This window comes from Myodes glareolus, chromosome 1, assembly GCF_982192425.1.
Source record: "Myodes glareolus chromosome 1, mMyoGla1.1, whole genome shotgun sequence".
Lineage (NCBI taxonomy): Eukaryota > Metazoa > Chordata > Mammalia > Rodentia > Cricetidae > Myodes > Myodes glareolus.
The window spans coordinates 49774051-49799705 of record NC_142026.1 but is presented as its reverse complement, the minus strand read 5'-3'; the positions used below and the strand labels follow the sequence as shown (position 1 = coordinate 49799705).

At 40.2% G+C, this 25655-nt stretch overlaps 1 protein-coding gene across 1 annotated transcript in view; it reads right to left on the bottom strand.

Moving 5' to 3' along the window:
• Positions 1-775: 775 nt before the first annotated feature.
• The window catches only part of LOC148123322 (zinc finger protein 69-like), a 32778-nt gene continuing 7898 nt past the window's right edge, over positions 776-25655 (bottom strand). The window contains exons 2-4 of the mRNA XM_087909044.1: positions 2067-2189; positions 1804-1864; positions 776-885 (exon numbers count right to left, since the gene is read on the bottom strand). Coding sequence (XP_087765170.1) covers positions 776-885; positions 1804-1864; positions 2067-2189 — 294 coding nt within the window. The remainder of the gene's footprint in view (positions 886-1803; positions 1865-2066; positions 2190-25655) is intronic.

Genomic DNA, 25655 nt, shown 5'->3' with positions numbered 1-25655 from the left:
CAACAGTGATTACATTCATAGGGCTTCTCTCCAGTATGGATTCTTTCATGAACTTTTAGATTACTGTGTTGTGCAAAGGCCTTACCACACTGATTACATTCATAGGGTTTCTCTCCAGTATGTGTTCTTTTATGTATTTGAAGATAACTGTGATATCTAAAGGCTTTACCACACTGAATACATTCAAAAAGATTCTCTCCAGTATGGCTTCTTTTATGTCTTTGGAGACCACTGTGAAATGCAAAGGTTTTAACACAGTAATTACATTCATAAGGCTTCTCTCCAGTACATCTTCTTTTATGCCTTTGACAGTCATGACATGGAAAGCTTTTACAACATTGATTATATTCATAGGACTTCTCTCCAGGATGTATTCTTTTATGTCTTTGGAGATTACTGCGTTGTGCAAAGGCTTTACCACACCGACTACATTCATAGGGCTTCTCTCCAGTATGTGTTCTTTTATGTCTTTGGAGATGACTTTGTTGTGCAAAGGCTTTACCACACGGACTACATTCATAGGGCTTCTCTCCAGTATGGGCTCTTTTATGTTTTTGGAGACTACTCTGACAAGCAAAGGCTTTACCACAGTAATTACATTCATAAGGCTTCTCTCCAGTAAGTGTTCTTTTATGCCTTTGACAGTCATGACATGGAAAGCTTTTACAACATTGATTACATTCATAGGATTTCTCTCCAGTGTATGCTCTTTTATGCATTTGAAGATGATTGTGATGTGAAAAGGCTTTACCATACTCATATTCTTCATATGGTTTCAATGTAGTAAGCGTTTTTTCATGCCCGTGAAGATGAGTGTCACATGCAAAGACTTTAACACATTGAGTATACGCAGAAGTTTTCTCTCCAGTTTGACTTGTTTCTTGCCTAGAATGATAATGGTACATGTGAAAGCATTACTACATTTAATACCTTGTTGAATTTTTAATCTCTATAAATTAACTTTACAATTTAGTCCTATTTTAAAGAAGAATTATATGTTAGGGTTTTATCACCATGTTTACAACCTTATTTTTACTCTTCATTAAGGCTTGCTTTTGTAATTTGAAGATAACTGATACCAGCCTTTATTACATGGTTCACATTTACAGAATCTTTTTTTCTTTAAGAGAATTATCATGTATTTGAAGAGAACTGAAAAGACTCAGAGCTTTCCCACTCTTTGCAATCATAAAGTTTCCTATATGGTGAGTGATATTATATTTGCTAAGTGAACTAGGACAACCCAAAGTATTTACACAGTCCTAGAACTCATGGTGCTTTTCTGAAATGGGAGCTTTTTGAAATATTAACAATGAGAGTAGAAAACCAATTACTTGTATGCTTGTAAATCAACTTCAACAAGTATACTCAGCATGGGGACTGCTATATATCTTCTCTCTGTCCCCTTATTAAACTTAACAGTATATGGGTTAAACCAACCTTTCTATAGACTTTTAGTGTAATAGAGAGTTTTAGAGATATACTTATCACCTTTTCAACATGTAAATCTTTTATACTATGAATAGTATGAAATAAATGGATTGGCAATTTTACACTATAGTTCTCATTGTATTATGATTCAAATGGTAATATAGGTTAAGACATTGCTTCCTTGACTTCTTTCTTAAAAGAACGACTTGTAAGTGCAGTTCACCTATCTGAAATTAAGGTATATGATTTTATGAGAATTTAATAACCATTGATGCACTTTATTATTTACACTATTGCTTTTCTTTCAAACATATAGGATACATTACCAATTCTTCAGAGGTACATTTGTATCAGGTTATACATGAAAATTACCTTTCATGTCTTCTAGAACTTTGACAATCTTCTTCAATATTATGGTCTTCCCAACTGTATCCTAAAAATATAGTGTCAGAAAAAATGTATGTTATACATTAAAAATTGTAAAAAATTTAGTTACCATTCGAAGCAAACCTTACAACCATGCCTGATTTATTTACCCCATTCTTTTTTCTCATTCATATCACAAAAGACCATCATTAACAAATGATGAGTTGTCCCTGTATTTGAAACATGAAAGATAATTCAGTCTTACCTACACTAGTGAGATTCCTGTAGGTCTCTTCCATCACATCTTTGTAGAGATTCTTCTGGGAAGGATCCAGCAAAGCCCATTCTTCCAAAGTGAAGTTGACATGCACATCATCATAGGTCACTGCATTCTAAAATATCCCATACAAGTGAACAACAGAAAGCATGAGTTTGACAATACTGTAAATATATACTTGTTTGACATAAAATCATATAATTCTGGTGCCCTCTTCACTTATTGCATGACATAGGCATCACAATTTAATCACCAATTCACTTTAGAAGCAAACTGAATAGGAGGTTCACCTCTGTTATTTCTGAACCCTTTCAATGGGGTATCACCTAGCAAGAGAAATGCCTCCTAACCAACAATGAAAACTATGTAAACAGATCAACAGTATAGAGTACAGATAATAGAAATTGTATGAATGATTAATTCCTAACTACAAAACTTAAAAATAAGATGCAAAAAGCTGGATACATTGAAACATGCCTCTAATCTTTGAACTCAGAAGGCAGAGGCAATTAGATCTGTGTCTGCCTCTGAGTTGACTACAAGCCTAGTCCATGCAATAACTTCTAGGAAATCCTGAAATATATATTAAAAACCTGTATCACATGAAAAAATTTATCAAAAACATAAAAGATAGAAATAACTCATAGATTTTGGATGAAACTTCAACAAAGAGTTATGCCTGAAGTGCCCCAATTGAAACTGCAACATAAATAAGATTTTACTAAAAGGTACTGTGTGTTTAAAAAGTTACAAATGGACAAATGAAATCTCCCTTCTCCCTGGGGCGATAAAATTTCCCCAGCTTAGCTGCCTTGCGAGCTGGGCCTGGGCTGTAGGTGCATCCTGGAAAGAGGGAGTGTCTGTGCTTCAATAGCCTGCCTGAGGAAAGGTGGGCATTCTGTCAGTGAAGTCCCTGCCCAAGAAGGGAACCTGACCCGGTACCAGAAGTTCCAATAGAGAGCATTTGAAGGAAGAGATGGGCAGACGCCAAGGCAAGACCTCATCCTACAATCTGAAAAACAACATGAAAACAGCAGATCCCAAGGACCCTACAATAGAAGGACTTGAACACCTTAACCCAGAAGAAGTGGAAAAAAGTGCCATTATGAAAGCAATAGAGTCCCTTAAACAGGATATGAATAACTCCCTTAAAGAATTGGATGAGAAATATAACAAAAAGTTTGAAGAAATGAGTATAGAAATAGATGAGAAATATAACAAAAAGTTTGAAGAAATAAGTAAATCCGTGAATGATACCCTGAGAAACCTAGAAGAAACAATCAAACAGGTAAAGGAAACAGTTCAAGAATTGAAAACTGAAATGGAGGCAATGAAGAAAACACAAACTGAGAACCAGCTGGATATGGAACACCTAGGTAAAGGAACGGACACTACAGAATCAAGCATAACCAATAGAATACAAGAGATAGAAGAACGAATCTCAGATTCTGAAGATACCATAGAGAAAATAAATGCTCTGGTCAAAGAAAATGGCAAATCTAACAAATTCTCTTCACAAAACATTCAGGAAATCTGGGACACAATAAAAAAACCAAATCTAAGAATAATAGGGATTGAAGAAGAAGAAGAACTGCAGATCAAAGGCCCAGAAAATATATTCAACAAATTATAGAAGAAAACTTTCTAAACCTAAAGAACGATATTCCTACGAAGGTTCAAGAAACATACAGAACACCGAATTGACTGGATCAGAAAAAAACATCCCCTCGCCATATAATAATCAAAACACAAAACATACAGATTAAAGAAAGACTCTTAAGAGCTGCAAAGGAAAAAGGTCAAGTAACTTATAAAGGTAAACCTATCAGGCTTACACCACACTTCTCTATGGAAACCATGAAAGCCAGAAGATCCTGGATAGAGGTACTGCAGAAACTAAGAGACCATGGATGCAAACCCAGACTACTATACCCAGCCAAGCTATCGTTCACTATCAACGGAGAAAACAAAATATTCCAGGACAAAAATAAATTTAAACAATTCATAGCCACAAATCCAGCCTTACAGAAAGTAATAGAAGGAAAATTGCAACCCAAGGAATCCAACATTGCTATCACTGCCTACAATAACCCAGACATTTAGCGAACCTTCACAACCACAACTCAAAGAAGAGAAACACACAAACTCTACTATACACACACACACAAAAATAATAACTGGAATCAACAACCACTGGTCATTAATATCACTTAATATTAATGGACTCAATTCACCTATAAAAAGGCACAGACTTAGAGATTGGATACGAAAACAGGATCCAACATTCTGCTGTTTACAAGAAACACACCATAACCACAAAGACAACCTACTCAGAGTAAAGGGTTGGGAAAAGGTTTTCTAAGCAAATGGACCTAAGAAACAAGCGGGTGTGGCCATTCTAATATCTAACAAAACTGACTTCAAACTAAAATCAATCAGAAGAGATGGAGATGGACATTTTATACTCATAAGAGGAACAATTCATCAGGAGGAAGTCTCAATCCTGAATATCTATGCCCCTAACATAAAAGCACCCACTTATGTAAAAGAAAAACTATTAGAACTCAAGGCAGTCATCAAACCACACACACTAATAGTAGGATACTTCAACACACCTCTCTCACCAATGGACAGGTCAATCAAACAGAAACTCAACAGAGAAATAAGAGAATTACTAGAGGTAATGAATCAAATGGACTTAACAGATATCTATAGAACATTCCACTCAAAAAGGAAAAAATATACCTTCTTCTCTGCAGCTCATGGAACCTTCTCAAAAATTGACCACATACTTGGAAACAAAGCAAACTTCCATAGATACAAAAAAATATTAGTAACCACTTGTGTCTTGTCGGATCACCACGGAATAAAGTTAGAATTCAATAACAATTCTAACACCAGAAAGCCTACAAATGTGTGGAAGTTGAACAGTCAACTATTGAATCATCCCTGGGTCAAGGTAGAAATAAAGAAAGAAGTTAAAGTCTTCTTTGAATTTAATGAAAATAAAGACACAACATACTCAAATCTATGGGACACAATGAAAGCAGTGCTAAGAGGAAAGTTCACAGCACTAAGTGCTCAATTAAAGAAAACAGAGAAAGCACATATTGGAGACTTAACAGCACACCTCAGAGCTCTGGAAAAAAAAGAAGCAGACTCTCCCAGGAGGAGTAGAAGTTTGGAAATAATCAAACTGAGGGCTGAAATCAACAAAATAGAAACACAGAAAACAATCCAAAAAATCAACGAAACAAAAAGTTGGTTCTTGGAGAAAATCAACAAGATTGACAAACCCCTAGCCAAACTAATCAAACGGCAGATAGAGAACACCCAAATTAATAAGATCAGAAATGAAAAGGGGGACATAACAACAGACATAGAGGAAATTCAGAGAATCATTAGATCTTACTACAAAAGTTTATATGCCACCAAGTTGGAAAATGTACGAGAAATGGATTGGTTTTTAGATAAATACCATATACCAAAGTTAAATCAAGACCAGGTGAACAATCTAAATCGACCGATTAGTCGCGAAGAATTAGAAGCGGTTATCAAAAACCTCCCAACCAAAAAAAGCCCAGGACCAGATGGTTTCAATGCAGAATTCAACCAGAACTTTCAAGAAGAGCTGATACCTATACTCCTTAAGGTATTTCACAATATAGAAACAGAAGAGTCATTGCCAAACTCTTTTTATGAAGCTACAGTTACCCTGATACAAAAACCGCATATAGACACAACCAAGAAAGAGAATTACAGGCCAATCTCACTCATGAACATCGACGCAAAAATTCTCAACAAAATCCTGGTAAACCGATTCCAAGAACACATTAGAAAAATTATCCATTATGATCAAGTAGGCTTCATCCCAGAGAAGCATGGCTGGTTCAACATACGCAAATCTATCAATGTAATCCATCATATAAATAAACTGAAAGAAAAAACCATATGATCATCTCATTCGATGCTGAAAAAGCATTTGACAAAATCCAACATCCCTTTATGATAGAGGTGTTGGAGAGATTGAGGATACAAGGATCATACCTAAGTAAAATAAAAGCTATTTACAGCAAGCCGACAGCTAACATCAAACTGAACGGAGAGAAACTCAAAGCCATTCCATTGAAATCGGGAACAAGACAAGGCTGTTCACTCTCCCCATACCTCTTCAATATAGTGCTAGAAGTTCTAGCAATAGCAATAAGACAACATAAGGGGATCAAGGGGATTCGAATTGGAAAGGAAGAAGTTAAACTCTCATTATATGCAGACGATATGATAGTATACATGAGCGACCCCAAAAACTCTGCCAAAGAACTCCTACAGCTGATAAACACCTTTAGTAATGTGGCAGGATACAAGATCAACTCCAAAAAATCAGTTGCCTTCCTATACACAAAGGATAAAGAAGCAGGGAGGGAAATCAGGGAAACTTCACCTTTCACGATAGCCACAAATAGCATAAAATATCTTGGGATAACTCTGACCAAGGAAGTGAAAGACCTATTTGACAAGAACTTTAAGTCTTTGAAGAAAGAAATTGAGGAGGATACCAGAAAATGGAAAGATCACCCTTGCTCTTGGATTGGGAGGATCAACAGAGTAAAAATGGCAATTCTACCAAGAACAATTTAGATTCAATGCAATCCCCATCAAAATCCCATCAAACTTCTTCACAGATCTTGAGAGAATAATAATTAATTTTATATGGAAAAACAAAAAACGAGGATAGCCAAAACAATCTTATATAATAAAGGAACGTCTGGAGGTATAACCATCCCTGACTTCAAACTCTATTACACAGCTACAGTATTGAAAACAGCTTGGTACTGGCATAAGAACAGAGAAGTCGACTTATGGAATCGAATAGAAGACCCAGATATTAACCCACAAACCTATGAACACTTGCTTGATTTTCGACAAGGGGGCTAAAGGTATGCAATGGAAGAAGGAAAGCATCTTTAACAAATGGTGCTGGCATAACTGGATGTCAACCTGTAGAGGAATGAAAGTAGATCCATATCTATCACATGCACAAAAATCAAGTCCAAATGGATTAAAGACCTCAACATTAATCTGACCACCTTGAACCAGATAGAAGAGAAAGTGGGAAGTAGTCTATAAGACATAGGCACAGGAGACCACTTCCTAGGTAGAACCCCAGTAGCACAGACAATAAGAGAAACAATGAAGAAATGGGACCTCCTGAAACTGAGAAGCTTCTGTAAAGCAAAGGACACCATCAGTAAGACAAAAAGGCTACCTTCTGATTGGGAGAAGATCTTCACAAACCCTTCATCAGATAAAGGCCTGATCTCCAAAATATACAAAGAACTCAAGAAACTAGACAATAAACCTCTTATTAACCCAATTAAAAAATGGGGTGCTGATCTGAACAGAGAATTCTCAACAGAAGAACTCCGAATGGCCAAGACACTTAAGGTCATGCTCACCATCCTTAGTGATCAAGGAAATGCAAATCAAAACATCAATGAGATACCATTTTACACCGGTCAGATTAGCTAAAGTCAAAAACACCAATGATAGCCTATGCTGGAGAGGATGTGGAGAGAGGCAAACTCTCATCCATTGTTGGTGGGAATGCAAACTTGTACAGCCACTGTGGAAATCAGTGTGGCGGTTTCTCAGGAAACTGGGAGTCAACCTCCCTCAAGACCCAACAATTCACTCTTGGGAATATACCCAAGAGATGCCCTATCATACTACAAAAGCATTTGTTCAACTATGTTCATAGCAGCACTATTTGTAATAGCCAGAACCTGGAAACAACCTAGGTGCTCCTCAATAGAAGAATGTATAAAGAAGGTGTGGAACATATATACACTAGAGTTTTACTCAGCGGTAAAAAACAAAGACATCTTGAATTTTGCATGGAAATGGATGGACATAGAAAATGCTTTACTGAGTGAGGTAAGCCAGACCCAAAAAGAGGAATATGGTATGTATTCACTCATAAGTGGATTTTAGCCATAATTAAAGGTCTTTGAGCCTATTATTCGAGATCCTAGAGAAGCTAAATAAGAAGGTGAATCTGAAGAAAATCATGTACTTATCCTCCTGGAGATTGGAAATAGACAAGAGTCCCAGGTAACCTCGGGTGCATGGCGGGGGTGGGTGGGAGGGTTGTTGGAAGGGGAGAGGGTTAGAGAGAAGGGAGTAGGGGAGGAATGGGGAAAACTCGGGGGCCTGAGATGGGGGAGGGAGGAAGGATGGATATGGGATCAGGGAAGAATATATCTCAACTAAGGGAGTCATTTTAAGGTTTACAAGAGACTTGATTATAAATGGGATTCCAGGTCCAAGGAGAGATCCCCAGATTGTTCTCTAGACAGAGGAGAAGTTGCCTGAACCGGCGTTGGCCTATAACCATACTGATGAAGATTTTGCTTATCACCATAGATCCTTCATCCGACGATGGATGGCGATACAGACGGAGACCCACATTGGAGCACCAGACTGAGCCCCCCATGGTTCAAATGAGGGGCAGAAAGAGGAAGAACATGAAAAAAAACTCAGGACCGCGAGGGGTGCGATCACCCACTGATACAAGGGGACTGATCTAATGAGAGTTCACCAAGGCCAGTTGTACTGGGACTGAATGAGCATGTGATCCAACCAGATTTTCTGAATGTGGCCGGATTCTCTGAATGTGGCTGGCCCGGAGCCTTTCTGAAAAGCCGCTGACAATGACACTGGGCCTTGTTTCCTCTGCATATACTGGATTTTGGGGATCCAGTCTGTTTGGATACTCACCTTCCTGGACCTGGAGGGAGCGGTGAGGAACTTAAACTTCCCACAGGGCTGGAAGCCCTGAGTGCTCTTAGGGATGGAGAGGGAGGAGGAGGGGGAGGGGGAGTGGGAGGGTGTTGGGAGGAGGGGCGGAAATGGGAACTTTCATAATTTAATAAACTTTGGAAAAAAAGTTACAAATGGACAAATGAAATCAATAGTAATTAATACGCTAATAACAAATAATAAACAAAGAGAAGAAAGATGGTTCAACCATACAGAGTCCTTCTGATCTTGCATATAGCTGGGCTAATTGGGATCATAAATATCCATTATTCCAAGTTCAGAGTTTCTAGTACCATCTTTTAATCAATATAAGAACCAGGTACTCACATGGTGCATATCCATGCATACAGGTAAAATACTCTTTTTAAAATAAAAATTCAAAACAAAGAAAAACAGGCAGGAAGAAGGTTATGTACCTGCAATCCAATAACTAAGAAGGCACAGGAAGTGTTAATGTCATGAATACATGCCATCCTGGGAAACATAATCATACACTCTGTAAAATTTTAAAATTCAAGATATGGGTGAAGCTCAATACAACAGCATATGTTTGATAGGAGCAGAAACATCATACAGCAATATGAAAACAAAAAAGCCAGGAACACTGGCCTACTGTTAATCCCAGCACTTGAAAGTCAGAGTCAGAGGATCTCTGAGTTTGAAGACTGCCTGGTATGTAGACATACTTTCAGGATAGATAGGGCTACACAGACAAACCTAGTCTTCAAAGATAAACAAACAAAATTGAAAACAGTATGCTACCAAACCACCTTAACACCAAATAGCAGTTAATTCTACTGAATCTTATCTGATTTAGTGATAGAGTTCATGATGGTGGGGAAGTTATGACAGCAAAAGAAGAAAGCTTACTGATTAGATTCAAATACAACACAGTAGGCACAAAGAACAGGAAATGGGTTGAGGCTATAGAAACTCATATTGTGGGATTCCCCTCTGTATGCTGTGATTATCTTTGGTTAATAAAGGAACTACTTTGGGCCTATAGCAGAGCTATAGGATCTTAGAGATCTTAGAGAGCTTGGAAAGGAATTCAAGACCGTAAAATTGAAGTTTAGCTGCATTTATTTCCCCAGGTAGGCTTTGCATACTGATGACATGCTGTGGCTCCTTAAAGAGAGTTTTTCCTGATTTAAGGTTAGACATCATATTCAAAATCAAAAATCAAAAAGCTGCGCCATTTTGAAATGCCGGAATTCTGGGCCATGCTGCCAGCACAAACTCTGATTCTTTGTGGAGGACCAGGTATGGTGTCTGTGAGCAGATTTCTAATGGCAACTTAGACCCTCTATATTCCTGAAAATGGGGCAATGTACATGGCTCTCAGAGGCAGCAAACATGCCCCTGCAACGTTGGAGTGGGTGTACCAAGGTGGAAGGCCATATTTGCTCTACCAATGGCATAGCCTATGTTCATAAGAAGTCCTTAGCATATTAGGAAGCACTCATGAACACTAAAGAATTACAGATACACAATAGGACAGATTCACACATAAAAGACCTCTAAATGAGACACAGCATGTTTTAAAATTGTACATAAGCTTGGGAGAGAGAAGGGAAAAAATATAGGGAGTCATAAAAAGAAGTAAATGGTTTTATAAAGTGAAATGAAGTCTTTAAAGAGACAGAATACAGACAATCATAAATTAAAGGAGTAAATAGAATAAAATATTAAAAAGTAATAGAATAAAAACAAATAAACCACATAAAGATGGACTATATACAGAGTGTCTGGATTATGTATATTATTGTGTTTTCTTTGAATTTTTTTGACTGTAAAGGAACTAAGTAATCAACATATATGCTTTAAAGGTATCATGTCCTCAGAATTTGGATCTAAGAATCTGTTGCTTTGGAAAACAGGTTATTGTTTTGTGTCCACAGAGGATGAGAACTTGTGGAATCCTTCCAGAATAATATGGTTTGATGAATTAAGACTGCCCAAAAGGTCAATATGACCAGCCCCAAAAAATCACTTTGCCAAATAAAAAGCAGGAAGCAGTTTGGAGAGAACGTTGCCCATATTCCCATATACTGTTCATAAATGGGAGGTTTTTCATTCAATAAATTACATTCTGTCCCGGGTCACTATAGGTTCCTGGTTATTTATGAGTAAAATTTATTTAGTCACACATGGTCCACAATAGCCCCTACATTGTTCAAATGTTCAAAGTCTCTTCTGATGCTCGAAATGATCACTTGACAGTGACTTGTCCCATAGTCATTCAGTCTCAAAGAAACACACAGAGCTCTACATTAATTAAAAAGTTGTTGCCCTATTAGCTCAGGCTTCTTAGTAACTAATTCTTACATCTTACATAAGTACATAATTCTTAACTGTGTTAACCACATGGTTTGGTACCTTTAATCAGTGGGGCATGCTCATCTTGTTTCCTCTGAAACTGGGTGATAACTGCAGACTGAGCCTTTCTTCTTACCAGAGTTTCCAGTTCTGATCATTCCACATATCCTTCCTGGCTGGTTACTGGTCAATCAGCATTTTATTAAACCAAAACAAGTGATAAATCTTCACAAGGTACAAGATCATTGTCCCACAGCAAGTAACATCTTGTAAAAATCAGAAAACAAGTTACATCTTTCCAACATACAATGGTACAGAGTACCATTCACACTCCAAAGTAGAGAAATGGAGACATAGTGAGAGACGATTGAACCAAGGCAAGACTGAAGCATAGCAGGAAAAACACCAAATCTTCTAGCTCTGTCTCAGATGCACAGGGCTTCAGTTTCAAAGGGCTTAGATGTCCCTATCCCTGCATCTTTTCATACATCTGTCTCTTTGATTACTTCCACTCCCTATATTCAGCTAGCTCTCCATAGAAGATGTCTTACAGTTTAGGCATCTCAATATCTTGTAGTATCAAAATGCAACCTAGGCTGTATCAAAATAAAACTCTGGCTATTGTGGAATATTATTGTTAAGATGTCTTATTTGTTTATGTTGTGAAACAATAGTTTCAATGATGCAAACATGTGATGCATTCTTTTAATAAGCTTCATAAAGATGGACTATATACAGAGTATCTGGATTATGAATATTATTGTGTTTTCTTTGAAGTTTTTGACTGTAAAGGAGGTAAGTAACCAACATATATGCTTTAAAGGTATCATGTCCTCAGAATTTGGATCTAAGAATTTGTTTCATTTGTTTATTTCTGTAAAGCTGTGGTACTGGATTGATATAAAATACCTCTTTGGCCTAATGAACAGTCAATAGCTTGATAGGAAAGAATAAAAAGGGTTGGCAGGTAGAAAGAATAAATGAGAGTGTTGATTTTCCCCATAAAACTGATTTTTCATTTTCTTTCTACACCACTCATTTTTTCCCCTGTAGATCTAAATAAATCATCAGTAGTAAACACCCAACAGAATCAATCCTTTGTCTTAGAAATCACAGTTATTTTTTAATTTTGCCTTACTCAATTTCTCAAGGAATGGAGAAAATTGAAATGATTTTGGAACAAAATATTATATAAATGACCCAAAGTTGAATTTTTCATGAAGTCTATTTCCTACTTAAAAAAGTTTTGATTACTAAAAGGATCTCATTCTCTTATAAAAAGAAAATTATACTGAATAAGATCACATAGGCACCATTTTGTTTCCTTTGACTGAAGATTGTCTGTAAGTCTGTATCAGAGTGAGGAAAGAAAAACTTTTTCAAACCAAATACAATAACAAATTAAAAAAACAGTGTATAATTTGTATTACACTTAAGCAACTGTTTTGATCTGTTTTACGGTGCACAGTACTTTTGTGTACTTAAAGGAAAGGAAGTTTATCCCCACATTTTGAATATGTTTACTTGTGAGAAAGAATGTCTTCAATGTGTATAAGAACAGAGGGTGTCATGTCAGATCCCCTGAATCTGGAATACCAGGTGATTCTGGGCCTCCCAACTTGTATATTGGGATATGAACAGGACTAATAACTTCAAGTCAATGAATAATTCTTAAAATATAGACTGGCATGAGCGGAACAACACTTTAGCTATATCACTCTGGTTATCTATGAGGAAAAATCTTTTACAAACTTATAGAGCTACAATGACAATCAAGATGGTAGTTCCTCAGAAAATTGAGACTATATCTACCCTCAGGATGCTGTTGTACCAGTCTTGGGCATATATCCACAGATGATCCATCCTGTAGTTAGTTGTTTTTTTTTTTTTACTCTTTGACTCTTTTGGGAAATAACGACCCAGCTCCAAATAAATCACATGGAGAATTATTTTTACTTATGAATGCCCATTCTTAGCTTGGTTCTAGTCAGCTTTTCTTACTTTAAATTATTCTATCTACCTTTTGTCTTTGGGCTATGATCTTTATTCTATATACCTTTCTTTACTTCTTACTCTGTGGCTAACTGTGAAGTTGGGTGTTTGGTCCCTGACATTCTCCTCTTTCTCTTATTGGTCCTCAATCCTCTCTTTCTCCTTTTACTTATTCTCCCTGACTGGCATCCCAACCTATCCCTCTCCTGCCTAGCTACTGGCCATTCAGATCTTTATTGACAAATCAGGTGTTTTACGTAGGCAAAGTAACACAGCTTCACAGAGTAAAAAATGCAACATAAAAGAATGCAACGCACTCTTGTCTCATTACATAAATATTCCACAGCATAAATAGATGTAACATATCTTCAATCAATGTTCCACAACATTTCCCTTTTGTCTAAATAAAAAAATGAAAGGTTTTAACTTTTAACTTTCTGCACAGCTGCCATTTCCTTTTCATTGGCATTAAAAAAATTAATGTTAATAAACTACAGTGCAATCTATATCTAGGGGTATTAATTACCCCTTTCTGTTTATTAAGCATATCTTTTAGGGGGCCAGATGAAACATTAACTAGTTAATCTTTATCAATAAAAATTGGAAGTCAGATATCAGAGTAAAAACCTGAAAGATTAGAGAAACAGTGGAGAAGCCACCAGTAACTCATCCTTTTCCATTCCTCTATCCAAAAAAGGGCCAAGATATGTTGCCAGCCCAACCTTACTACTTGTCTCCTATCTATCCACAGTCCTCCAAACTTCTATGGTATCTTTTGTCAGTAAATAGCCAGCTCTGTTCTCTGAATCCAAACATGCATCTTTAAATAAAAATATGATCAAAATATCACACAACACCCTGCAACCTCTCATATATCTCACTCTTGCTACTTCCACACTCCTATACAGCTCTCCACGGCAGATGTCCCATAGCTTGAGTATCTCAACATGCTGTGGTCTGCAATATGAGCCGGCTTCATATCCACCACTTCATGTAATAAAATCTCACAATCTCTTTTTTACTGGGGCTCTGACTCTGCCAAACATAGATGGGCAAAATAGTGATGACCTGATCACAAAAGAATCCATGACCTTTATATTTTGCATCTTTCATGTTTCCTGAATCATTATGACATGGGTAATCCTGCCAAGATTTGATAGACTCCACCAAACTTGGACCAAATTTGCTGCAAGTTCTATATGATGTTGCTCCTGGGAAAAGGAATTACTTTGTGTACTTCTTCCAAGAATTAAGGGCTTAGCTAGATGCAGTCCTATACTTGGAGCATGTTCCTAGGCTTCAAATGCACAGCCAGGCTCTTTCCTTTAATGGTACTAAAATCTTTGATAATCTCTGCACCGTTTTTCACCACTAGACTGCCATCTGAAACTACTTAGTATCGTTTTTCTTAACAAAACAGACTTTTCTGACGTAGGATGTCCTTCTGTATGCTGTGAATATGTGACAGGTCAGAATAAAGCTGGCTGGGAAATGGAAACAGATACAGAGAGAAAGAAGGAGAATTCAAGGAGACTCCAACAGCTGCAGGAGGATAAAAATGTGAAGGAACACGTTATGAATCACATAGCAAAGCAGATATAAACAAACTATGGGTTATGGGTTAATTTAAATGTAAGACCTTGCCAGTAATAGTCTGAATCATTGGCCAAATATTTATAATTAATATAAGCCTCTGAATGGTGATTTGGGAGCTGGCAGATGAGAGAGAAACTTACAGCTACAAGCTACACTGTGTCTTTCTTCTTCATTTTTTTCACCGTAGACCTGAATGAGTCATCAGTAATAACCATCCAAGAGAAGCAATATTTTGTACAGGAAATCAGTTTATTCCTTTGTAATTCTACCTACATACTTTATTAAGACATGGAGAGAATAAGAAAGATTAGGACAAAAATATCGCACAAATGATCTCTAGATAAATTTTTCATGAAGTCTTCTAAGCACCTGTGCTTATGTATCAAGCTAAGATCAACCTGATGGGGCCACAAAGAATATAGCCAGACTTGGGTTGGAAAGGCAACAGCAAGACAAGGCTGTGACTGTCTTATTGAGAAAAATCAGACATTTTATTTATCAAAAACAGAAGATAATGGCAATTTCTAGAATCACTACAGTTACAGCTTCAAGGATGATGTGGGATTCCCCTCTCTAAGCTGTGAACATGTTTTATTCCCATTGGTGAATACAAAAATCCTCTTTAGACTTATGGCAGCACATAGTAGAGCAAGGTGGGAATTCTGAGCAAAGAAAGAGGTGAAAAGAAAGGACAGTCCAGGAGACACCATGTAGCTGCCAAAGGAGACAGACGCCGGATGGAAACTTACCAGCCAGCTAGAGCCATATGGCAATACACAGATTTATTGAACTGAGTTAATTTAAGATGTGTTATGTAATAAGAAGCCAAAGCTATTGGCCAAGCAGTGTTGTAATCAATAGTTTCTGTGTAATTATTTCTGGGCATCCAGGAAACAAAAGAATAAGCCTCCATCGACCAAATGGTGCCAAAATGATGCAACTACATCATATAAAACCTGAGAGAGTTAAAAAAACAATTAGACACAAAAGAACAGAGTTAAGCAAGACTTCTTGGTAGCCACATATTTTACCAGATGGGCTTTGTTAGTTAGCAGCAAGGAAAGGTGCCACAGCTCCTATAAGAAATGTCTTCCTGTGGCGATACAGACGGAGACCCACATTGGAGCGCCGGACTGAGCCCTCCAAGGTCCAAATGAGGAGCAGAAGGATGAAGAAAATGACGAAGGACTGCGAGGGATGCTATCACCCACTGATACAAGGGGTCGGATCTAATGAAAGTTTACCAAGGGCAGTTGGACTGCGACTGAACGAGCACGTGATCCAGCCAGATTCTCTGGATGTGGCCGGATTCTCTGAATGTGGCTGGCCCAGAGTCTTTCTGGGAAGCCATTGACAATGACACTGGGACTGGTTTCCTCTGCATGTGCTGGATTTTTGGGATCCAGTCTGTTTGGATACTCGCCTTCCTGGACCTGGAGGGAGGAGGGACGAACTTGAACTTCCCACAGGGCTTGAAACCCTGACTGCCCTTAGGGACAAAGAGGGAGGAGGAGAGGGAGAGGGGAGTGGGAGGGTGTTGGGAAGAGGGGCGTAAATGGAAACTTTTATAATTTAATAAAATTACTTTAAAAAAAAAAAAGAAATGTCTTCCTGACTAAGCATGGGCAACAAAAGGATGCACAGCTTCTTTAGGGAAGCGCTTCCTGGCTTGTGCTGGCACAAATAGCTCTGACTCTTTAGGGAGGTACTGCACTTAAATGGGGTCTAGGGACAGCATGTTACAAATTGCTTAATGGAGACACAGACATTCCATGTCTCTGGAGCTGGGGGAAGAGAGAATGGTTTACAGAACTGGCGGTAAATATACTACTACCATGTTGGAGTAAGTAGAGCAAGCAGGCAGGGCTGAGGAGTTGGTCCTAGTCATGCCTGTTCAACATTTTGTTAAAAAGTGCTTCTGGTCAGAAAATAATTACATATCAATCACTTAAGCAGCAAAAACACAAACATGAAGATAGATATGCCAGGAAATGGAAAGAGGCTAACATCTGAGAGAAAGAAGAGAAAACTAAAACTGTCTCTCCACAGAAACGTCCCAAACAAAAAAAACTCAAGAAGCTCATAAAATGAGAAATGTGAATACAAAATTGGTATGACCCATATTTTCAAGAAAATAAACAATATACTTAGATAACAGTGACTAAAATTAACAACGTAGATGGGTAGCACTGACAAAGACAAAAAGACATATTATGCTCCTTTAAATAAAAACTACAAGATTCTAGCCAAAATCAAACTCTTAAGAAATTACTGATCAGCACTCATCTGATACACTTTAGTTCCTTATCCTTACCTATAATAGAAAATGGCTTGGGTGAGGAGGGCTGTTCCACCAAAATTGGAGAGATTCTCTTAAAACCTTCTCATATCTTAACTTTGTAGAAAATAGTTTTGATTACTAAAAAAAAATCTCCTTGTCTTATAGTAAAGAAAAGAATGTCTATTAGGATCACTTAGACACCATTTTGCTCCCCCTGATTGATGACTGCCTATAAGTCTGCAATCAGAGTGAGGAAATGAAAACATTTTAAAACAAAATGCAAGATAACAAATTTTTAAAGAATCAGTGGACACTTGAAGCAACTTGTTTTACCCTAATTGCTTTATAAATCACAAGCACTTTTGAAAACAAGTTTATTGCTATTTTTTGCAAGTGTCTGTGCGTTAGTGAAAACGTCTTCCAAAGGTAGACAAGTAACACAAGAAAGAGGGGTTCAGATGCCCTAGATCCAAATGGTAGAGTTTTTAGCCTCGCAAATTGAGTTTAGGTATCTGAATTCAGGTGCCCTCCAAAATGAATATGTGCCGAGCCCCCTGCCAACATTCATAATACCTTTTATACAATAAACTTAAAGTCTCTCACAGATTGACAACAAAAACAACAAAACCTAAACAAATAAAGAAGTAAAGAAATGATCCTTGGAAACATGATGCATCAAAATTAAGATGATGTATATGATAAATATGCATCATAAATAAATACAGTACAATGGCATTTCCCAAAATTTTTAACAGGAAAATTGATTACAAAACTACATTCATGTTGGACCCCAAGGTGTGGCGGTACACGCCTTTAGTCCTGATGCCTAGGCGGCAGAGGCAGATTGACCTCTGTGACCTCAAGGCGTGGTAGTACACCCCTTTGGTCCCAATGCCTGGGAAGCAGAGACAGGCAGATCTCTGAGTTCAAGGTGATGTAGCACATGCCTTTAATCCCAGCGCTTGTGCTTGTTAACTCTCTACTGCTGCGTCCCTGTCTACTCCCGAGGCATCATCTGGGATAATGGGCAGCGGACCAATCCAAGAGTGACACGTCAGAAGCGAGGACTGTTTCCTTTATAAGGACTGGGTTCCCCTCATTCTGGGTCTCCGCCATGTTGGCTGATGCTCGCTCTCCCAAGGGGCATTAAAGCTTTACTGCAGAAGTATCCTAAGTGCCCCGCGTCATTCTTGCTGGCGAGGCCGAGTGCAGGACAACTGGTGCTTGAAACCCCGGGACGCCGGGGGACCCTGACAACTACTCGCACCGCCGGAGACCCCTTGGACACAAGGAGGATTCAGAACTGCAGGCATGCATGCTCAGAGAGGTACGTTCTAAAGTCCAGAGAGCATATCAGAAACTGAGCAGCAGTGGGAGGTTGTGCGCGCACCCAGATAAGTTAAAAATGACCCTCCGGTAAAGAATGGGGGAGACAGAAAAGAAAATAAGTTAAAAAGGACCCCCCAATGATTCTAAGAAAGTAAAAATGGGGGAGAAGGCTGATTTACAAGGTCAAAAGTTTTAGGTTATGTTATGTGTGTTGTCTGTTATGTACTGGACAGGAGAAAGATATTTAAATTTAGAAACTGCTAAGGATATGATGTTTTGGAAAAGAGGTTCTGTTTTTGTCTCCACAGAAAAGGAGAGCCTAAGGGTGTACTTGGGATTTATGTGGTTTGAATCACCGAGACCTCCTGAAATGTTGTAGTATATACCCCTAAGAATGCAACAGCCCAATACAGCAGGAAGCAGCCAGAGAGACTAACGGCGCCCAAATTCCCTAAAAGATTAAATGAGGTCCTTTCAATGATTGCAGAGCAGCAAGCCTGCTTCTCTGAATTCCGCTTTGCTCCGTACACCGGTTTGGGCTCGGAATGGGTGCAGCTATGGCTGGAGGGCGGCTGGAGCGGAGCTTTGCTCGGTAGCTATGGTGGGGGGCACGTTGCGCCAGCTCAGTTGGTGCCTGGCCTGGAGGGTGTCACGTACTGAGAATGAGAGCGGTGCCACAAGCTGCCAGGCTAGAATTGTACCTAATTGTACCTTGCAATGTACCTAAAACTGTGAGGGTCTCTGAGGCTAAAATGGCTCTGGTTCCATTTGGCTACGCTAAACGATGCTAACTTCAGGCAGGACTGGTCGTAATTATCATAATAAAAGCGCAATTAAGGTTTAGACGCAGTAAACAGGCAGTACCATATTACATGTACATAGTGCGACTTAAGTTTTTAAGAACTGCTTAGCATTTTAAGAACTCAAGTCCTCCTGAAAGATTGCTGTGTATACGCTTGGCTTGTCTGGTGTTTCAGGATCCGCAGGGAGGTGGATGCGAAGGGCCCTTGGATTTTGGGATGATTGGGTCGTTGGCTGGATCTGTGAGAGTTTACAGCCACTTTTGCTATGGCACAGGTGTTGAGAGTTTGCTAGTAAGGAAGCGGCCCTGTTCGCCGCCTCTCCCATCGGCCCCTTGAGCTGCAGCGGCTCTGGTGCGGACCTTGAGATGTTGCCGGCCTGTGCTGCCTCGGTCTGGGTGTCGGCTCCCGCCACTGGGCGGGCTCTGGAGCCCGAGGCCACTGTACCGGCAAGAAATACGGGAGCCAATAAATCTTAAATCTAATATCAACAAACAGGGCCTGGGTTTTTCCTAGGCGCCACTGGCGCAGCACGGCCCATACCGTGGAAAACAGAGACCCCCATATGGGTTCCCCAGTGGCCACTTACTTCTGAAAAACTAGAAGGTCCAGATTGCAGACACTGGCCAATTTTTAGGCTCTGTTATTCTTCCTGAAAAGATTCTGCCTCAAAAAATAAAAATTTATAGGGATGATTTGCAAACGTTAAATGATTTCCAAAAGTTGTTAGGGGATATTAATTGGCTGCGACCATTCTTAAAAATCCCCTCCGCTGATTTAAAGCCATTATTTGATATCCTGGAAGGAGATACTCATATTACCTCCCCTCGGGCCTTGACGCCGGCAGCAGAGGCAGCCTTGTTGCTAGTGGAGGAATCCATTAAGGAGGCACAGCTGTGTCGTATTGATGAAACTCAACCATTTGCTCTATGCGTGTTTAAAACAAGAAAGCTACCCACCGCTGTGCTATGGCAGGACGGACCGTTACTGTGGATCCATCCGCATGCTTCTCCTAATAAAAGTATTGATTGGTACCCCACCGCTATAGCTCAAATTGCCCTTAAAGGCCTTAAAATGCCTGTTAGTTATTTTGGCAAGCATCCAGAGGTTATGATAATTCCCTATACCTCCTCTAAGGTGCAAACTTTGGCCGCTGCCTCTGACAATTGGGCCATTTTGGTTACAACCTTTTCGGGGAAAATTGATAATCATTATCCCAAACACCCTCTGCTGCAGTTCGCTGCATGTCATCCCATTGTGTTTCCCCGAGTTACATCTTCTGCCCCGTTAAAAGACGGGATGACGGTTTATACAGACGGCTCCAAGAATGGTGTGGGAGCCTATGTTGTCAGTTCTAAAATATATACAAAGAACTTTTCTGCCACCTCGCCCCAGGTGGTGGAATGCATGGTGGTTTTAGAGGTTCTTCAAAGATTTCCTTGTCCCCTTAATATTGTTTATGATTATGCCTATGTAGTGAACGCTGTTAAATTATTAGAAGCCGCTGGAATTATAAAACCTACTAGTACAGTGGCAGCTCTCCTCCAAAGGATACAGGAGTGCTTACTAAGTAGGAGAGCTCCATTTTTTATCACACACATTAGGGCGCATTCGGGGCTTCCAGGCCCAATGAGTCTGGGCAATGACCTGGCTGATCGTGCTACGCGGCTTGCTGCGGTAGCTCTTGCCCCCCCCCCGTTGCAGACCGCTAAAACTTTTCATGATAAGTTTCATGTTACAGCTGAAACCCTGCGCAAACGTTTTTCACTTACCAGAAAAGAGGCTCGCAATATTGTAACCCAATGTCACAGCTGTTGCCAGTTTCTTCCTATCAGACACACTGGCGTGAACCCCGGAGGGATTATGCCCTTGCAAATATGGCAGATGGACGTAACTCATATCACTGCCTTTGGAAAACTTCAGTATGTGCATGTGTCGATTGACACATGCTCTGGCGTTATTCATGCCACACCACTTACAGAAGAAAAAACCTCTTATGTCATTCAACATTGTCTTGAGGCATGGAGTGCTTGGGGCAAGCCCACATCTTTAAAAACGGATAATTGGCCTGCCTATACTTCTCAAAAGTTTAAGCAATTCTGTGCACAGATGCAGGTCACCCACATTACAGGCCTGCCTTATAATCCCCAGGGACAAGGTATCTTAGAGCGGGTGCATCGTACACTCAAATCTTATCTACTTAAACAGAAAAGGGGAATATTGACAGAGCTGCCCACGACGCCAAGGGTGGCCATCGCCATGGCTCTGTTCACCATAAATTTTTAAAATCTGGATGATAATGGCCAAAATGCTGCAACACGACATTGTTCGGATCCGCAGCGGCCCAAAGATTTGGTTAAGTGGAAAGATGTGCTTTCTAATGAATGGAAAGGCCCGGATCCCATCTTATTGAGATCCAGGGGAGCTGTTTGTGTCTTCCCACAGGATCAAGAAAGCCCATTCTGGCTGCCAGAGCGATTGACCCGAACAGTGAAGAGTGATCCACAACACACGGATTCACCTGAGGACCTGGCTGCTGCTCCTCCTGCCATTTTGCGGATGGATGACAGAGTACCGATGGAGGACACTCTCAGCTCCCCCAGAAGCTGTTACCAGTCAGCCATAGGATGGCGATGTCTCCTCGATTTTTGACAACCAATAAGACTCTGGGCCCCTCCCTACCGTCCTAGAGATGATTTATAAGCTTGGCCATAGGACTCCAGTCCTGGGCCATGTCTTTCATTCCCCTACTTCTAAGAATGGGTGGGGGTGGAAATGTTTTGGAACAGTCCTACGCTATGGAATAGTGTTTTTCCTCTGGATGGTCTGCTGACTCAAATCCCAAAATCGTAGGGACAAAGTGGTTATTGCACAAGCGTTGGCTGCCCTGAAACAGGGGCCTCTACCGATGTGTGGTTATCTATGCTGAAGCAGTAAGGTTTATGCCAACCAGCTCCTGCACCCCTAGGACAATGGTCCATTGCACAGGGTGGAGTGCTTGGCTTAGCTAGCCCTGAAGGATGTCGAGCTAAAGAGCATCGCACAGAGAATGGCCCTCTCTGAGAGATATGTCGTCCTGCATAAGGGTTTCCTGTCGTATATTCCCTTTCCCAGAAAAATGGCAGAGGGCAGGCCGGATAGGTTCCAGGTGTCATGAACCTAGGGGCAGATTCCGTGAAAGCCCATCGTAATGTTTTCGCTCTGGGAAGTGCGACCTCTAACTTTGCCTTCTGAGGGAGTTGCCTTTCTGCAAAGAAGTAAAAAAAGGGGGTTATGTGGAGGGCCGCGACCACATTCTCCATTGCTTCAAGGAACAAAGGTAGAGATTGATCTCTGTGACCCCAAGGTGTGGCGGTGCACGCCTTTAGTCCTGATGCCTGGGCGGCAGAGGCAGATTGACCTCTGTGACCTCAAGGCGTAGTAGTACACGCCTTTGGTCCCAATGCCTGGGAAGCAGAGACAGGCAGATCTCTGAGTTCAAGGTGATGTAGCACACGCCTTTAACCCCAGCGCATGTGCTTGTTAACTCTCTACTGCTGCTTCCCTGCCTATTCCCAAGGCATCATCTGGGATAATGGACAGCGGACCAATCCAAGAGTGACACGTCAGAAGCGAGGACTGTTTCCTTTATAAGGACTGGGTTCCCCTCATCCTGGGTCTCCGCCATGTTGGCTGATGCTTGCTCTCCCAAGGGGCATTAAAGCTTTACTGCAGAAGTATCCTAAGTGCCCCGCGTCGTTCTTGCTGGCGAGGCTGAGCGCGGGACACTGTAGAGTCTTCCTCTCCCCAAGAAATCCATACACAGGGAGGCTCAGAGGACAAGGAGCACTACCCAGGTCATTACATACAGCAACAGAACCACATCCTTGCTCATGATCCATCCAAATCTTAGGAGAAATGACAGCTCAACAGACCTCCCCTGAACACCCTACACTCGCTATGGCATAGCGTCTGTGTGGTCTTTCTTCCAACTCATCATGACAAATTATGAGATGAATACTGTAGGGAACCTGCAAGCTTCCTGCCATGATTCTTCCTGAATGCTAAGACTTCCCAGAGTCCCTCATTGGCTAAGGCCACCCTACTGGGCCTCAGAATATTATCAGCTCCCCAAATGGGTGATCAGAAATCAAATGACTCAGACAGCACAGCACATCCTGTTCTGCCCTTCCAGCCAGTAGGCAGGGCCCTAGTCCAGAAAGTTTGTATTTTAGTAGACATTCATCCACTTTCCTAGAGCATACCCTGATCCTCATCCAAAGCACATTCCATTACACACTCAAGTGGAGTGCAGCCAACCCATGGCCAATACCTTGGAAATCCTGCAGCCAAACACAGGTCACATTCACAACTGTTGTTAAAGAAAAATGGGCTATGAATTAGAAGATAATAAGGGGTCATGGCAAGGCTTGGGGACAGGAAAGAGTATGTGGATATAGTGTAGTAACAATCTCTAAAATTTATATTGAAAATTTGAAACAGGATTTATGGCCATGTGCTTCAGAAACTAGGGATTTATATTAGAGCAAATCAAAGATTTCTCAAACCTTTTATCTCAGGTTTTCTATATTTAAAACCAGTCCTGTTAGGCAGGACCATATATTACTCAAATCTATTTTGGTTGAACTACTGCAATTATAGCAATTTGGTTTCATATGAAGGTCAGTTCTTTATCCAGATTCTTAATAGCCCTGGCCTGTGGACAACAAGAAATGGCCACCAGGACATTTATGGAGCATCTAAAATTGATTACCTAATTTATAATTGGGTAATTACTACATAGCTAAACATTGCTTATCTCAACTACTTTGAAGTAGAAAAGTTCTCAACCACTGTCCTCTCTCTCCTTTTCTGCACTATGAATCTACCAGCTTCAAGCTTGACCTATGCACTCAATTCTTGCACAGATCCCTCTTCATTTATAAGCAAGCACTAAAAGACAGAGATACTGGAGGTCAATCATTAGCTGCTCTATTTTTCCTTCTCACAGACCAGGCCCGGTCCTGAAGGAGTTGCAGGTCTGTCTATCCAGCACTGGGCAGCAGAGGCAGGATTACGTCTTTAAAGCAATTTCCAGTTACATAGCATGAGGCAATAGGATTATAAACTCATAATCTCACACACAAGTATGGCAGAGCCTCCCCCTTCCCCAGGGACTCAATACTCAACAAAGTTCAGAGGCCAAGGAACACTACCCAGGTCACAACCCAAATTAACAGACCTTGTCTGACTCATGGTCCATTCCTTTCCAAGCAGCTCTGACAGCTCAACCAACCTGTTCTTCCTGGTCTGGGTACAAGGGCCTCTACATTCACCATGGCATGGCTTTGTGGTCGTCCAACAGCTCCCTTCAGCAGGACAAAAGAATCCTGGAAAAAACCTATAAACATCTGACTGATGCCCCTGATTGCCAAGTAGTCTTTCATTAGCTTGAACCACCCAGCTGGGCTTCAAGACACTAGCAGTTACCATACTGGGTGAACAGAGATCAAATGTCTCCAAGAGTAAAATCCCTCCAGGTGTGTCCTTCCACACTATGGTGAGAAAAGACCCTAATATAGGAAATTTGTAGTTTAGTAAAATCCTCCATTCTCCCAGAGCACTTTCTGTTCTTCCTCCAAGGCATGTGTGTGCACATTCCATTACACACTCAATGGCCAGTGTAGCCAACCCTTTACTTCATAGCTGGGAGGTCCTGCAACCAAACACAGGACACATTCAACAGTAATTGTTAAACAAAAGAGGCCATGGATTAGAACATAATAAAGGGTCCATGAGAACAGCAGTAAGCAAGAGACAGTGAAAATAATGTAATTATAATATCAAAAAATATGGTTAAAAAGTTGAAACAAGCTTCATGATCATGTGCTCCAGATACTAGGGATCTGTATTAGAGCACACCAAGTACAATTCACATCATTTCTCTCGGGGTATACAGTCATGTTAGGAAGGACCACACCATTTTATCCAGTTCTTCTAGTTTGCTTGAACCACTGTAACTATAGTAATTAGGTTTAATAATAAGTTCAGTTTTTATACCAATTCTTGAAGGCATGCTCTGTGGTGTGTCACTACTCATTGCTAATGTCAACTACTGTCACAGCAGAAAACCTTCACCCTCTTCCTTGTCCATCCCTTTTTCTTTTGTGTCTATGCTTGCTTTACAATTGCTCAGTGAACGAAATTATTACATCAGTCCTACTTCACTTATAAATTCACAATAAAATATGGAAAGTTTGGAGGATACTCTTTCACTAATCTATTTCTCCTTCCCACAGGCCAGTCAAGGTCCAGCTTGGAAGGAGTTGCAGGACTATCATTCCAGCACTGGGTAGCAGAGGCAGGACTAGGTGTTCAAAGCAATTCTCAGTTGCATAATGTGAGGGAAGCCTGAGCTACAGGAAACATTGATATAAACCAGCTATTCTCAATCTTCCTAATGTTG